General features: G+C 39.6%; 1 protein-coding gene across 1 annotated transcript in view; it reads left to right on the plus strand.

Moving 5' to 3' along the window:
• LOC140203272 (tryptophan 5-hydroxylase 2-like) overlaps positions 1 to 2,792 on the plus strand; it is a 47,928-nt gene extending 45,136 nt beyond the window's left edge. Inside the window, exon 11 of the mRNA XM_072269288.1 lies at positions 2,618 to 2,792. Within this exon, the coding sequence (XP_072125389.1) occupies positions 2,618 to 2,792 (175 nt within the window). The remainder of the gene's footprint in view (positions 1 to 2,617) is intronic.
• The last annotated feature ends 13,086 nt before the right edge of the window (positions 2,793 to 15,878 follow it).

Genomic DNA, 15,878 nt, shown 5'->3' on the forward strand with positions numbered 1-15,878 from the left:
CTATACCTATTACACTCCCTCCCCAAACTTCGATGAATTGAATTTCAGAGGGGGTAGTTTAATGCACATATACTCCACGTTTATCACGTATAATCAAAAATACATTTCTTCCCTGGTGCTCTGCAACTAACATTATTCTCTGTGGAACAGCTACTCGATGAAACCACTCAGAGACTAGGCATGCGGGAGTGGGGGAAGTTAATCTTGCTTGACACATCTTCCATAGAATCCAATAATAATAATCATGCTCAAAGCTGAAGAAATGGATTTGATCCTTTATTAAGCAACTAACAAAACCAACCTAGCAAACTAGATCCATTATTAAGGATTAAAGCCAAACTAGATACTTTATTAAGCAACTAGCAAAACTAACTAGCTAAAGAACTATAGGTTTTCATGAATAAAGTGGCGGAGATGTTTTATGTTTAAGAAAAGACCATAGCAATCATTTACTGAACATCAAAAACTGAACACAAAGCGTGTTAAAAGTCCTTTACATAACTATGTTATCACATCAGACCATCCTCTTAAAGTGAACTGCAGCTTAATGTCGGTGGCTATGAATTATGTATGTTTCCACCAATTATGATACATTATGGAAAGAACCTTGAAGCAATAAAACTAATGAAAGTAAAACTAACAAAAGTAAGTGAAGTTAAACACAAATGGTTAAACAAGATTAAACCAAATTAAATGGTGGACAAATGGATATCACCCCGACCTACTGTCTAGTTCTAAACTAACCAGAACCACTCTAAAAAGTATGAACACGTAAATAAACCTCTTCCACTTCCACCACATCCCCACCAACGTGACTAACTACCAACGCAGAACTCAGAATACAAGGCAGATAGAAAACAGATACATGGCTGCTCTAGGTTCAGCCTCGCACTGAATTGCAGGTCCAGCAAATTATCCGTAGCGACGCTTAATTCATTCCGAGTCAAAAATTATGTTTTCCCCCTAAAATCAGTCATGACTGCGTGTACTTGAATGGATTGGAGATTTGTCTTTGCCTTTCTGATCATTAGTTCATCTCTAACACTTCCGTGATTAAGAGATGCAGGAATGCATCTATTCCAGGTAAGTTTTGTCTCCTATTTCATGTGTAGCAATTACCATTCCAATTCTACATCCCATTCCCATTCCGACATGTCAGTCCATGGCCTCCTCTTCTGTTGTGATGAGGCCACTCTCAGGTTGGAGGAGTATCACCTTATATTCTGTCTGGGTAGCCTCCAACCTGATGGCATGAACATTGATTTCTCGAACTTCTGGTAATTGCCTCCCTCTCCTTCACTATTCGCCATTCCTATTTCCCTCTCTCACTTTATCTCCTTACCTGCTCATCACCTCCTCCTAGTACTTCTACCCCTTCCCTTTCTTCCATGGTCTTCTACCCTCCCCTATCAGATTCTCCCTTCTCCAGCCTTTTATCTCTTTCACAAATCAACCTCCCGGCTCTTTACTTCAACTCCTCTCTTGCACCTGGTTTCACCTATCACCTACGACTTTATACCTATCCCTCCCCTCCCCCCACCTTCTTATTCTGACTTCGCATCTTTTCTTTTCCAGTCCTGATGAAGGGTCCCAGCCTGAAATGTCAACCTTTTCCGTAGATGTTGCCTGACCTGCTGAGTTCCTCCAGCATTTTGTCTGTGTTACCACAAGTTGTATCTTTTGGGATAGTTTTCATGATCAGAGCTATAAAACTAAACTCATGACACAAATGACAAGGCTTTATTTTTGAAACTTTATTAGCTTGGTATTTTTACTAGACGTCGCCTCTTGAAATATTAGGAGCCTTTGTGCTGGCATGACCATTTGAAGGTTTAGAACTACTGAAGTCAACGGAGAATGGTAAGCAGATGACTATCAGTGCCTATAGATAAAACCTGGGAACTGCCTACATTTTAAAAGGGAAGCAGTGAGAGGCATTGATTGTGTGGATAGTCAGAGGCTTTTTCCCAGGGCTGAGATGGCTAGCACAAGAGGGCACAGTTTTAAGGTGCTTGGAAGTAGGCACAGAGGAGATGTCAGGGGTAAGTTTTTTACGCAGAGAGTGGTGAGTGCGTTGCATGGGCTGCCAGAGACGGTGGTGGAGGAAGATATGATAGGGCCTTTTAAGAGACTCCTGGACAGATACATGGAGCTCAGAAAAACAGAGGGCTATGGGTAACCCTAGGTAATTTCTAAGGTAAGGGCATGTTTGGCACAGCTTTGTGGGCCAAAAGGCCTGTATTGTGCTGTAGGTTTTCTATGTTTCTATATTTTCACCATGTAGATTACAGTGGTTTGTGGCCGCAAGTCGCACCATGGGTGCATAATGAATCTTGACTTTGTAAGTGACACGTGGCCCTATTAATGTATCATTATATACTGTATATGTTGGATTTTTGTGGAATTACGTTTATGGATCAGGAGATTAAGTGTGTAAGAAGGAGAATGTAGCAGGCAGGATAGCTCGCATACGGACTGTGAAAAGCACATGATAAATTAATTGGTTTGTGCTCAGTATATATGTGTGACAAAAAAGAGGAATGTTGAAATGTTACCTGTTATACTTCTTTAGGTATAATTAAACATTTTTTAATATTGGCATATTTTATTCTTTCAGGGAATTTGCAAAGTCAGTCAAGCGCCCATTTTCTATACACTATGATCCATATACCCAGAGCATTGAGGTGCTGAAAGATACCAGAAGCATTGAGAAAATTGTTCAGCGCATCCGGAGTGACATCACCACTGTGTGTGATACTCTGTCAAAGATGAACAAAGACTTTGTGTTTTAATGAGCATGCACACAGATTTCATATCCATTTTGGTGTAAACACGGCTAGCGGAAATGACACTGAATCCTGTGATGTAACCTGTTTGCAGAAATAGTAGTAACTTGTTTGGATGTTCTACCAAAGTTTCATCTACACTAGGATGTATTCCACACCACCAAGACACAAAAGAATATACTGGAAAACTCAATCAATTCTGTTAATTTAACAAAAATTGTATGAAATTATGACGCTATCTCACTGCTCAAAGTTTGATCACAGAATATCAGCATCTTGTGTAGTTTTATTTGAGAGAGAATGCATTTCATTACAACCTGTGGACCTAATGACATTCCCAGTAAAATGTGGCATAATTAACTATCTGAAATGTGGTAATTTATATTGATGGCAGTAATAAATGCCTAAAAAGGGATAATGTAAAGCAACCTATTTATGCTTCCAAGAAATAATAATTTTATAATATTTTTATAATAATGGCCTTCTCTAAAATAGGTTCTTGAAACTGGAGAAACAGAATATTTTTTGAAAGATGGAGAAGTTGTAAGTGTTGGTGATTATGGGAACTTTGATTTGCTGGTTGACAAAAAACAAACAGTGAACTTGAAGTTGCGGAAAGCAAATGGATTGTGGGCTTTATTGCAAGGCAGTTGAAGCATAATTGTCTCCAGCATGGAAAATCTGCAGCATGGGAAATCTCCAGCATGGAAAATCTCCAGCAGTTCTTCCTTTTGGATTTAAACAGTGTTCTAGGTTGTACTAAAGGTTGTGAAAGTTGTGTACAGAATAAGATTGACAGTGGTGAAGTTCACTGACATTACTAGTTTGAGTGCACTGATTCCTATTGACATATTGAAAGCTCTGTCATTTCTAAGGATGTAGTGCAGTGTGCTTGATCCTTGCAGCTAATCCTTAAAGAGGAATGGTGTGGCAGGTAGGATAGTACTTACAGTGATTCAGGGGAACTGTACCAGCTGGGGGAAAACAGTGCTCACCACACTCCTGTCCTTTCTAATGGAGCCGTGGGACCCTCCAGGTCTCCTCAGAAGGAGTCACAACAAGTCTGCAGAGAGGCATAGAAGGAGAGACTTCTGCTTCAAGAACTAGCAACCCAGGTTTGATCTTAACCTCCATAACCTTCTTTGTGGTGTGTGCACGTTCTCCCTGTGACTTTGAATCCCCTCCATGTTCTCTGATTTTCTCCCACATCCCAAAGATGTGTGGGTTGGTAAGTTAACGGCCTACTGTAAATCACCTTAAGTGTGGAAGTAAGTGTTAGAGTCTGGGGAATGGGAGAAGGTGATGGGAATCTGGGAAGAATAGGTTACACGGAAAAGTAGTGGGGAAATGGTAATGTTCCATGAGCCAGCACAGGCCAATGCGCTGAATGGTCCCTTCTCAGAAACTGTACATTGAAGCCTGCAGCAGAGGCAGAAGCTTGCATTTACTCTGCCTGCCTCTGTGAACTGAAGAAAAAACAGATTAAATCTCCCCTGGGTGTGCACCGAACTTGGGTGACCTCCCCAATGTAGTAGCGAGCATGTAACTGTGATATTGTTAACAAACAGCCTGGGGTAATCATGAAGTGAGAAAGCTGAGAGAAACATGATCCAAGGCGAAGTAGTCAGGACACGCACGTGAAGTTGTATCTGAGAATGTAAGAAGTCATAGACCATAGTTGGGTAAAAAAAAACACAGTTTGAATGTTGGCCCTTTAAATGGCTTCAGGCAAAGAAAACTGGCAAAACCCCCTTGCTCCCAGGAACCCCCAGGAAAGATCGCTGTTTTAAGCCAGAGAGGTTGAAATCCTCACTGCTGATAAATATTGCTTACTGTGTGACAGTGGGTCAGTTTTGGAACTGGAAAATACATTGCAAGGGAGAACAAAAATTCCAACAAAATACAAGGTAATGATTTTCTCAGCAGGTGCCAAGAAAGCTAGAAATGTTTGCAAGAATTGCTCTGTTCGGGGTTAATCTGATTGTCGATAGCCCTGCTTTTGGAATTGTAGAATTGTGTGAATGAACTTGTCTTGCTAAAGCTGCCCAGGGTCTTGACTAGACCATACTTGGTACTTTGTTGGTCCCTGGGCTTGTAGAAGGATAAAACCTGTTTTGAAGGTTCCTGTGTTGAGGAACTTTTCCTATAAAGGAAAATTTAGCAAATTTTTCCATGATTAATGAAGTTTAGGAGAATGAAATATAAATTCAAGATAATGAAACATAGAAAAATAATTTGTTGGAATGTTTTTCTCCTTTGCAGTGTAAAAAACTGACCCATCTTATATCAGCTGTTGTGCAACACACAATATTCATCTACAGTGAAATTTTCAATCTCTCTGGTTTAAAAACAACACAGCTTATTTATACCCGAAACAAACAGATTTTACTAATATTGAAGACATTTGGAGGTCCAGCAATCAAACTGCAGTCTGACATTGACGGGGGTGAGCCTGACGTTTTGGTTTCCCTGACTAGAGTCTAAATCTAGTAGATGTAGGTCCAGGAGAACGAACTAGTCGACTTAGGAATTGAACTGACTTGAATTGATTTCATTTCTTACATCTTTCACATACGTGAGGAGTATAAATCTTTATGTTACATCTATGTCTAAATGTGCAATGTGCAAATTATAGTAATTTGTAATAAATAGTATGTACGATAAGATATCCAATAGAACAGTCAACATAGTTTAGAAATACAATTGTGTCAGCGTAAATTAATCAGTCTGATGGCCTGGTGGAATAAGCTGCCCCGGAGTCTGTTGGTCCTGGCTTTTATGCTGTGATACCATTTCCAAGATGGTAGCAGTTTGTGGTTGGGGTGACTCAGGTCCCCAATCCTTGGTCCTTTTTTATGCATCTGTCACTGTAAATGTCCTGAATAGTGGGAAGTTCACATCTACAGGTGCACTGGGCTGTCCGCACCACTCTCTGCAGAGTCCTGCGATTAAGTGAGGTACAGTTCCCATACCAGGCAGTGATGCAGCCAGTCAGGATGCTCTCAATTGTGCCCCTATAGAAAGTCCTTAGGATTCGGGGGCCCATGCCAAACTTCTTCAACCATCTGAGGTGAAAGAGGTGCTGTTGTGCTTTTTTCAGCACACATCCGGTATGTACAGACCATGTGAGATCCTCAGTGATGTGTATGCCGAGGAACTTAAAGGAACTGAGATGAGAAATACCTGCACATAGATGGTGGTAAATCTTTGGCCGCCTCTTCTCCAGGATGCTTTGGATTCTCAGGATGCACTTCAGACTGAAATTAGAAGGAATTTGAGGAAATTTGCAGAAGAGTGGACATGAGGTAAAGGATTGGTCTTTGAATAGCAGAACAGGATCAGGAGGCTGGAATGCCAAAAGTTCCCAATTGTTCTCTCCTAAGTCCTACTCTATTACCACTGTACAATTAGACAAAAAATACAGGATCAGTATATGATAAAACTTTTTATTGATTAACTTTATCTCCTTATCAAAAATAAATTAAAATTTCTATTTATATTGATTGATGGTTCACCAATGTATAGCATTGTAACTGGGATGGTTATGTATGTAGGCACAGGTAGACTCCAGAACTTTCATAATAGAAGTCCCCAATAAAATGTAAAATACTGTCAGAAATGCCTTAAGTGACCTTTTCCATGTGGTATTAACCTTGGCACAGATGTCACACTTCTGAGTCAAAATCTTCTTGCCCAAATCCCAAGACAAGCACAAAACCTATACATACTTTGGTAAAACAGAGAGGAGCACAGTGCTGTTAAAAATGGATGAAGAGCGAAAAGTTCCTTCATTTGTCCATAGGAACACGCAAAATGCTGAAAGAGCTCAACAGGTCAGGCAGCATCTCTGGAGGAGAATAAACAGTTGATGTTTCAGGCCAAGACCCTTCAGCAGGTCCTGAAACGTTGACTCTTTATTCCCTTCCAGAGATGACGCCTGACCTACTAAGTTCCTCCAGCATTTTGTGTGTGCTACTCTGGATTTCCAGCATCTGTAGAATCTCTTGTGTTTGTTCATTTCTCTGTAAGTCCAATAAGTTGGCTAAAATTATTCCTCAAATACCACCACTGAAAGGGACAGGCAAATATTGAGCTGGTGTTCCAGGAATTTGATGGGAGCTTTTCCCAGTTAATATTCATAATTGTACATAATAAGTCCTTAAGTATCTGTAAAGTGTTTTGAAATGATATCAGGACATAAAAGCTTTTGCCAGCGCACTGATTTTCACATGAGGGTTTTATATGTCTTCTGCAACTTCAGGATCACAAGCTACTTATAGTACTTTTAAAGATGTTCATTGAATGCAGGGAAGGCTTTTGCAGAGTAGGTGAGAGGTGTTTAATTGGGGAATGAGGAATGGAGACTTGTCACTGGTATTGTGAGATCCCTCTTAAATATAAAGCACCAAACATGAGAAACTCTGCAGATGCTGGAAATCCAGAGCAACACACACAAATTGCTGGAGGAACTCAGTAGGTCAGGCTGTATCTATGGAAAAAAGTAACCAGTTGATGTTTCAGGCCGAGACCCCTCATTAGTCCTGATGAAGGGTGTTGGCTTGAAATGTCAGCTATTTACTCTTTTCCATAGATGTTGCCTGGCCTGCTGAGTTCCTCCAGCATTTTGCGCGTAAAGCACCGAATACTGGTTTCTGACCAATTATTAAACAGGCAAAGGTATTTTCTTTATCTATGATTTCAGGAAAAAAAAAGAACAAGAAACAGATTGGTCCTTGCATATCAGATTCCTTCTTCTCCAGCCCTTGACCTATCCCACCCACCTGGTTTCATCCATCACCTTCCAGTTAGCCTCCTTCCCCTTCCCCCACCTTTTTATTCTGGCATCTTTGCCCATCCTTCTCAGTGCTGAAGAAGGGTCTTGGCCCAAAACTTCAACTGTTTATTCATTTCCATAGATGCTGCCTAAGCTGCTGAGTTCCTCCAGCATTTTGTGTGTGTTGCTTTGGAATTCCAGCATTTGCAGACTTCCTTGTGTTTATGAAGTAAATATAGTTGCAAAAGTGATGTTCAGCTTCAAGTGTGATCAAAGTATATGAAACTCACTCTCATATGTTGGCAGCAATTGAATTTTGTTTTGAAGTTATCAGAAATGTCGTTCTCCATTAGTAGACTAAAGATATATTTAACAAAATTATTGATGAATTCCTTTTGCAATCTTTGCCATCAAATTCATCCCAACAGCTATTGAGCTAAAGGACACAGTAAGATTTGAATAATGGTCAAAGTTCTACTTTAGCTACAGAGCCTCAGAAAAGGAGGTGGCTTCTTCTGAACCACGAGGTTGTCCAATACACATGTAACTAATGAATTTGTTGAGCTGTGTATTCTTGTCACCTCATTGAATAATGCTAATCAATCGATGGGGTAGAAGAAGTTATATAGAATGAATAGTTCAACCAAAAGAATTCTCATATTTATGACCAAAATAGAGAACAACTCTGATGTAGGTTCTCGAATTGATATATTCTTTCTGATCATTGCATAGGTAGATAACTTCATTCCCCACGTAATTGTCTTGTACTGATGACACTGTATGCTTCAAGCTGTTTGCTCAATTGTGGCAAGCCACTGGGAGGATGTTCCTCTGCCTTTCTGTGATAATCGGCAGCTTTTTAAGCAACATGTTAGTTTGTGAAGTATAACTTTAGCAGCTAAAAGTGCAAAATAAAACAAGATATTGTACCACGTTCATTCCTCTGTGGCAGTGATTAACTTATTCTGCATTAATAACTTTTCTCATTGATGATCTTTGTTGAATTTCAGGGACACCAATGTCTATTACTGACCATTCAATTTCAAGCTTAATTTCCATTCAGCCAATCACATGTATACAGCTAAGCAAAACAAGGTGCAAAGCACAGTACATAAACTCACACACAGCAAACAGCACATAGAGTTACAATAGCACTTACAATCACAGAAAATAACACTGGACAACAAATATTTTACTTCCTGAATATCTTTAGGCATATCTTTTGGATTTTGGGCTACTGATCATGAAAATCGCCAAGAAATCTCTCTATAATATGCTATTTTTTAATAACCTCTATTTGCTACTTCAGTTCATAATTCAAATCAGAATAACTGATGCCAAGATTAAAGAATGCATTTTTGTTCATCCACAAATCAAACAGGTCATTAATGACAAGCAATTACAAGAACTTCCAGTGGGACTGCAGGAAATCGCATGGAAGGATTAATGGATGTTGTTGAAAATTTTCTTGGTAACTACAAAGCACCAAACTACATGCAGCTGGTTGACAACATGCTTCAAGCAAACAAAACCATGAAGTGCAACAGGTCTCTAAAGATTTATTTTCTGCATTCCCATTTAGATTTCTTCCTTGCAAATCTTGGCACTGTCAACGATGAGCGTGGTGGAATGTTTCACGAGGGTATTGCAGTCATGGAGAAATGGTATCAGGGCAATTGGAATCCATCAATGCTGGCTGACTAATTTTGAACAATTAAGGGAGAAGCCTCAGACACTGTGTACAAATGAAATCATCAACAAAACATTTTTAACTTAGTTGAACAATCGCAAAGCATCAGCATTGTTATGCAATTAAACACATATTCAATAATAGTTAATTTCCTTTTTTCTCCAAACTCCTACCTGATACAAGTAGTCTGAAATTATATTTGCATTCAGCTTCATGTGGTTTATCATAAACAAAAACAAATCCTGAGGAAGCAACACTTTTGAACAAAATTGTTGTCCAATGTAAAATTAGCACAAGTCCCCGGTTGGCATATCCTGAAGATTGATGGTGGGTGGGATGTTGTCCTGCAGCCACGTTTCTGCAAGAGCAAGTATGCAACTGTTCCTCATCCTCTATGAGGAATCATGGTAGTGTAGTGATTAGCGTGATGCTGTTACAGCTCAGAGCGTTGGAACATAGAGTTCAGTACTGGCATCCTCTGTAAGGAGTATTTATATGCCCTGCTGTGGAATGCATGGCTTTTCTCCAGGTCCTCCAGTTTCCTCCCAAAGTTCAAAGATGTACCAGGTAGGTTAAAGAAAAAGAATGTGTGTATATAAATAAATAAATAACGGATAGGGTACGAGGGGGAGGTGGGCATTAGCGGAAGTTTGAGAAGTCAATGTTCATGCCATCAGGTTGGAGGCTACCCAGATGGAATATAAGGTGTTGTTCCTCCAACCTGAGTGTGGCTTCATCTTGACGGTAGAGGAGGCCGTGGATAGACATATCAGAATGGGAATGGGACGTGGAATTAAAATGTGTGGCCACAGGGAGATCCTGCTTTCTCTGGCGGACAAGAACATTGAATACAGAATATGTAACGAGACGGGAAGTTGACATAGACTTGAACGTTTCTGCTGTAGATTATGAAATGACTGACATGTATGAATAATTGCATACATCCTTCAGCACGTCTTGAACTCAGCAACATCAGCTTGCATTCAAAATTCTAACAACAATATGGTAAATAAAGGAAAGTAAGTTAGGAGAGAGGATAAGGCCCAGTCCATCGCATGCAAAGCCCTCCCAGCCATTTTGCAGATCTACATGAATTGCTGTCGCAGGAAAGAAACACCCATCATCGGGGACCCCCACCACCCAGGACATTCTCTCTTCTCACTCCTGCCATCAGGAAGAAGGTACAGGAACCTCAGGACTCACACCTCCAGATTCAGGAACAGTTATTACCCCTCATCCACCAGACTCATGAAGCAAAAGAGGTAACCTTACTCATCTTCACTTGCCCCATCATTGAAATGTTCCCACAACCAATTTACTCATCTTCAAGGTCCCTTCGTCTCATATTCTGAATATTTATTCCTTACTGATGTATTGTTATTATTGCTTCTTCTTATATTTGCACAGCTTGTTGTCTTCTGCACTTTGGTTGAATGCCACAGTTGGATGGTCTTCCATTGATTCTGTTATGGTTATTATTCCATAGATTTATTGAGTATGCCCACAAGAAAATGAACCTCAGGATTGTTCATATATGGTGACATATATGTACTTTGATAATAAATTTACTTTGAACTTTGTGTATTAGATTTTAAGATTAGTCAGATAATGATGCTAGAGAAATATAATAAGCCGAAATCTTGGAAGCGATAAAAAATAACTCAGCGACTGACTGCTAGAGCAAAGATAGACCGCAAAATGGATTAATGAAGATAAATGTAGCTCACTTATAGTCAGAAATGGTCACTTATAGACAGGGCCGGATTAAGCTAGTGCGGGGCCTGTAGTGTATGTTATAAAGGGGCCCTAAATTTAAAAAATGCACATAAGTATTAAAAAGTAAATGATTTACTTGCATAGTAAAGTAATTCAATTTTTCCATTTGCTATATAGCCAGAGAATATGACAAATGTGTGACATTCAGTCATAGTATTACTTACATGTAGGTATCAATTCCAAATGTCAAAAGTAACAAAACTACAATTTAAAAGTTAGATTTTCTAGATTTAGCATGTGCAAATTTGTTGATGATACTGAAAATGTCTATTTCACGCAGAAGTTCATGTTCAATGCTCATTTGAGTGAGATTGTTCAATCTGTTTTGACCCATGGTGGCCCTTAGTTCATTTTTAATCCTTTTCAGTTTTGAAAATGAGCGTTCTCCACTGCAGTTGGTAACCATGAGTGACAAATAGATGCGCAAGGCATTTTCTATATTTGGAAAACACGACCCCAAAGAATTGTCAGTTATCAGACGGTACAACTGTAACTCTACAAGGTCTTGCTTGGCACCAATATGAGAAGCAAGATCAGTTTTCAACAGTTCAGTAAACTGCACAAATTCTTCATTAAGACTTTCTTCCAGATCTTCCGGATATGATTTAATAAGATTTGATGACCTCTTTACAATCTCTTCAGGTGTAAATGACTAACTAATGAAGGAATCCAAAAAACACCATTCACCTTTAGATAAGCTTTCTGCCTTTTTGACAGGGCAGAAAGTAAGCCGTCAATAATGGCAAGAAATGCTCAGCTTTTAAACTTCTGAGAAGGGGTTTGAGAATTCAACAAGTGGATCAAGAGTGCTGGAACCACTGAAATCAACATGCGTGCGATTTTGCTTGTGTTTTCTTTGAGTTTGCTGTTGATAATCTTCACACTTAGTCAGATCCTTGGTTTTTTGCTCAATGTCTGGAAAAGTAGACCGCATAGCTTGAATATATGCACGTAAGGATTCATAGAGTGCTCAAGCTGTGTTCAAGTCTTGGCCAGAAGATTGCAAAGAAGCACTGGTCATTTGAAAACGTGGTAATACTTGATCCCACAATATGATCATTATTCCTGTTTCCAACTTCATCATGGTTGAAGGTAGTCCACGAGCCTGTTGTTGACACTCTGCCTTCTGATCATTGTTATTTGAAATATCACCCTAGACTTGTTTTATTGCAGAAAAGCTGTGTAAAAGTGCTTTTGTTGCATCTGCACGAGCTGACCACCTGGTATCTGACACTCTTTTCACAATGGGCAAATGAGCAGCACCATCAGATAATGCAGCAGAAAGGAGATCCCATCGATAAGTAGAAGCAGAAAAAAATGTGTACAGGCTTTCTACAAATTGAAAGAAAATTAATGCTTCTTGACAACATTCAGCAGCACGTTTTCCAACCAAATTCAGTGAATGTGCAAAACATGGAATGTAATCCGCAAACTCATTCAGCTCTTTAATTCCTGCTTGTAAGCCACTATACTTGCCACTCATGTTGCTGGCATTGTCATAACTTTGACTACGGCGGTCTTTTATATCAATGTCATTTTCCTTGAAAAAGTCAAGTAAACTTTGAGCGAGCTGTTCAGCACTGACCTTCCATATCCAAAAACTTCACAGATCTTTCAACTGGTCCAGACGGCAAAACATAGCGCACAGTCAAAGTCAGCTGGTCCACATTAGGTATATCTGGAGTAGAATCCAATGAAACAGAATAATACTTGTATTTCTTCACTTCACCGACAAGGTGATCCAGTATGCTGGATCCAATCAGATTGATGAATTCCTCATATAGATATGATTTATGTCTCCTTCCTTGGTTTGCATGAGCATTTATATGCTCTGCCAGTAATTCTAACAACTCCAAGTAATTTCCATTATGAGGAGAGCCAACAGTTTCATCACTACCACGAAATGAAAGGCCTCGTTCTGCTAAAAACTTTACAACTTCAATTATTCGCTCTAGAAGTGTGCGCCAATACTTTTGTTCAGTCTCCATTTCTTTAACAAGGTGAGAATCGACACGTTTAGCTGTGTTTTTGTGCATCGACAGTGAAATTAAAGCTTGTCTATGTGAGGAACTTTCTTCTTGTCGATATAATAGATTGCTCGCATTTTTCCAGTCATTAAATCCCTCTTCACTAAACTTTGATGAACATCCTGAAGTCATAACCTTGCACGGGAAACAGAATAGGCTTCCTTTGCTTTTTGAATAGCATAACCAATTTCTTGCCAGTTGCTTGTTTGTAGTTTTACGAACATATGTAAAATAAGACTTCCTGACAGTGCCGAGGTTTCTTTTCATTGTCATACAATGGCATGGATGAAGAGGAGTCACTCTCAGCATGTTGACATTCATCACTTCCCTTGGCTATCCAGTATTAACCAACTTCCCCCGGGATCAATAAAGTATGACTATGACTATGACTGTGACTATGACTATTCACGATCACAATCATCTAGATTGTTTGGCCATGCAACAATATCATTAGAGTACTTGTTCTTTTGCATTCAATGGAAGCTGGCTGTCGCTGTATCATGCCTTCTGCCACACTAGTACTAGTTATTCCTATATTTCCGGCTTCAGCCGTAATAACACCATCACCATCTCCATGAACATCAAAATATTCTGTCAATTTACGTGTTTTTGATGTCACAAGCTGGTCTTTTCTTTCTTTTCCTTCCTTTGCTTTATGTTTTGCTCTTCCAGAAGCATAGTGATGTCCAATATCGCTGGCTCTATTGCTCATTGCTATATGCAATGGAAAAAAAAATGAAATATGCATTTAAAAACAAATAGTTTATGTTACAAAAGCTAAGTAGCGGTATCAACAAAGACAAGTGAACAATAACAAATTTATGTGACTGTTGTGGCTATGAGCACATGTGGATCACATGCACTGAACAACCAATGTTTGTAGGAATAGTGTTCTGAAAATTATCTGTTTAGTTGCTGATTGAAACTCATTTCAATTGGGAAATACAGGTTGAAACTCACAGTCTAATCCAATCTTGTATGTTCCTGAGCTGGTTCGGACTACCTAAAATCAGGAAAAGAATGAGGAATCATGAACTGGGTCACGTAAAACTGTTGAGTCGCACATCCCTTGTCGCAGGCTCACCGCGGCACCGCTGAAGGGTGTGGCGTAACAGCGCACATTGCAGCGGCTTGGGAGCGTGGGAGATAGCACAAAGGTCACCACGACACAGCAAGGAGCCAACACAGGCCTGCACACACATATTGTACCATGCAGCACGCAGCTCCCCCGACATGAAAACAACAACGTTGCCAGATCATCGTTGTTGTGGCATGGATGAAATCACAGAGCGTTGCGTTACCGGTAGGTACAAGGCAGTTTCTTTATTCGACAAAACAAGGTTACAGCAGGCAGAGACTCCTGGCAGAACAGGTCTAATGGCCTTGTGATTGAGGCTCGATATTTATTTGCTAAACACAAAGGACAGTTCATAGTTATAAGTATAGACAATTCTTCAAAGTTTTCACATCTTTTGATTAAATTCATTCTACCGGCACCAGTATGCCTAAACTGGCATCCATGGCCTTTAGGAATGCAAATTAAAATCATTATTTGGCATGTTACGTGCTAACATAGAGGACAATTCATATTCAAAAAGCATAGATACAGTGTCTTTGCAACTCCCTGTAAACTTAGCATTCTTGTCCCAGAGTCACCAGAGATGCATTGTTACAAATGAAACTGGGTTCACAGCTTTTAGGAAATGCATTGTTATGAATTCAATTCACAGTACTTTGTCAAAGAACACAAAACTGATGGCTGAAGTCATTTCTTTAAGTATAAATGAGTTGTCTACCCAAAACTCACTCTAACAGTCGTGAGAATACGGTGAGATGCTGATTTCACCAGACTGCAGCTTGCAAACATTTAGTGCGGGCGGGGTCCTTGAAAATGCGGGGTGAGTAGCATATGCTACTTTTGCTACTAGATTAATCCGGCCCTGCTTATAGATGGCAAGATGTCAGCAGAACATGGTGACTCATTGCCTAGTCTGTGCAGATCTACTCATTACTGATGGTTCTACCCTTTTAAAAATAGATTTAATTTATCAAATGAGAGAACTGATAATGGGAAATAAATAGCAGATGAATTAAATAAATACTTTGGTTCTGTCAACATGGAAGAGGACACACCTTCCCAGAAATGCTAAGGAACCAAAAGTTGAATGGAAAGGAAGGACTGAAGGAAATTGTGTTAGTGTGATAAAAGATTTGGAGGAATTGATAGATCTATCACTTTCCAGTTACTAATGTTAACTATCTAGTCTGTAGTTTCCTGGTTTCTCTCGTCATTCTTTTTTAAGTACCAGAGTTACATATGACACCTCCAGTCTGTAGGAATCATTCCATAATCATGGAATTTTGGAAAATGTAAAGTGAGTAGAGACTGGATTGATCAAATCTATATTTATCAGTTTATAAAAATGAGAGATTTAATTGAAACATACAATACAGTACACGGGGTGCACCGGGCTGGATGCAAGGAGGATATCTTTTTCTGGATAGTGGAGCCTCGGAATCAGGGAGTACAATCTCAGGATATGGGCTAAGGCATCTAGGAGTGAGATGAGAAGAAGTTTCTCCCATCTGAGATGGTGAAACTGCAGAATTCACTACCACAGAGGACTGTTGAAGCCAAGCCACTGAATACATTTAAAGAGGTGATAGACAGATTTCTAGACACAAAAGGAATCGAAGGGCATGATGAGAGAGTGAAAATATGGTGCTGAGATACAGTAGATATCCGCTGTGATTACAGGAATAGGGTTAAGTGGCCCAGTGATGACCTACTGCTTCCGGTTTTCTATGGTTTTATGTTTCTAACT

This window comes from Mobula birostris, chromosome 9 (assembly GCF_030028105.1).
Source record: "Mobula birostris isolate sMobBir1 chromosome 9, sMobBir1.hap1, whole genome shotgun sequence".
NCBI classification, from domain to species: Eukaryota; Metazoa; Chordata; class Chondrichthyes; order Myliobatiformes; family Myliobatidae; genus Mobula; species Mobula birostris.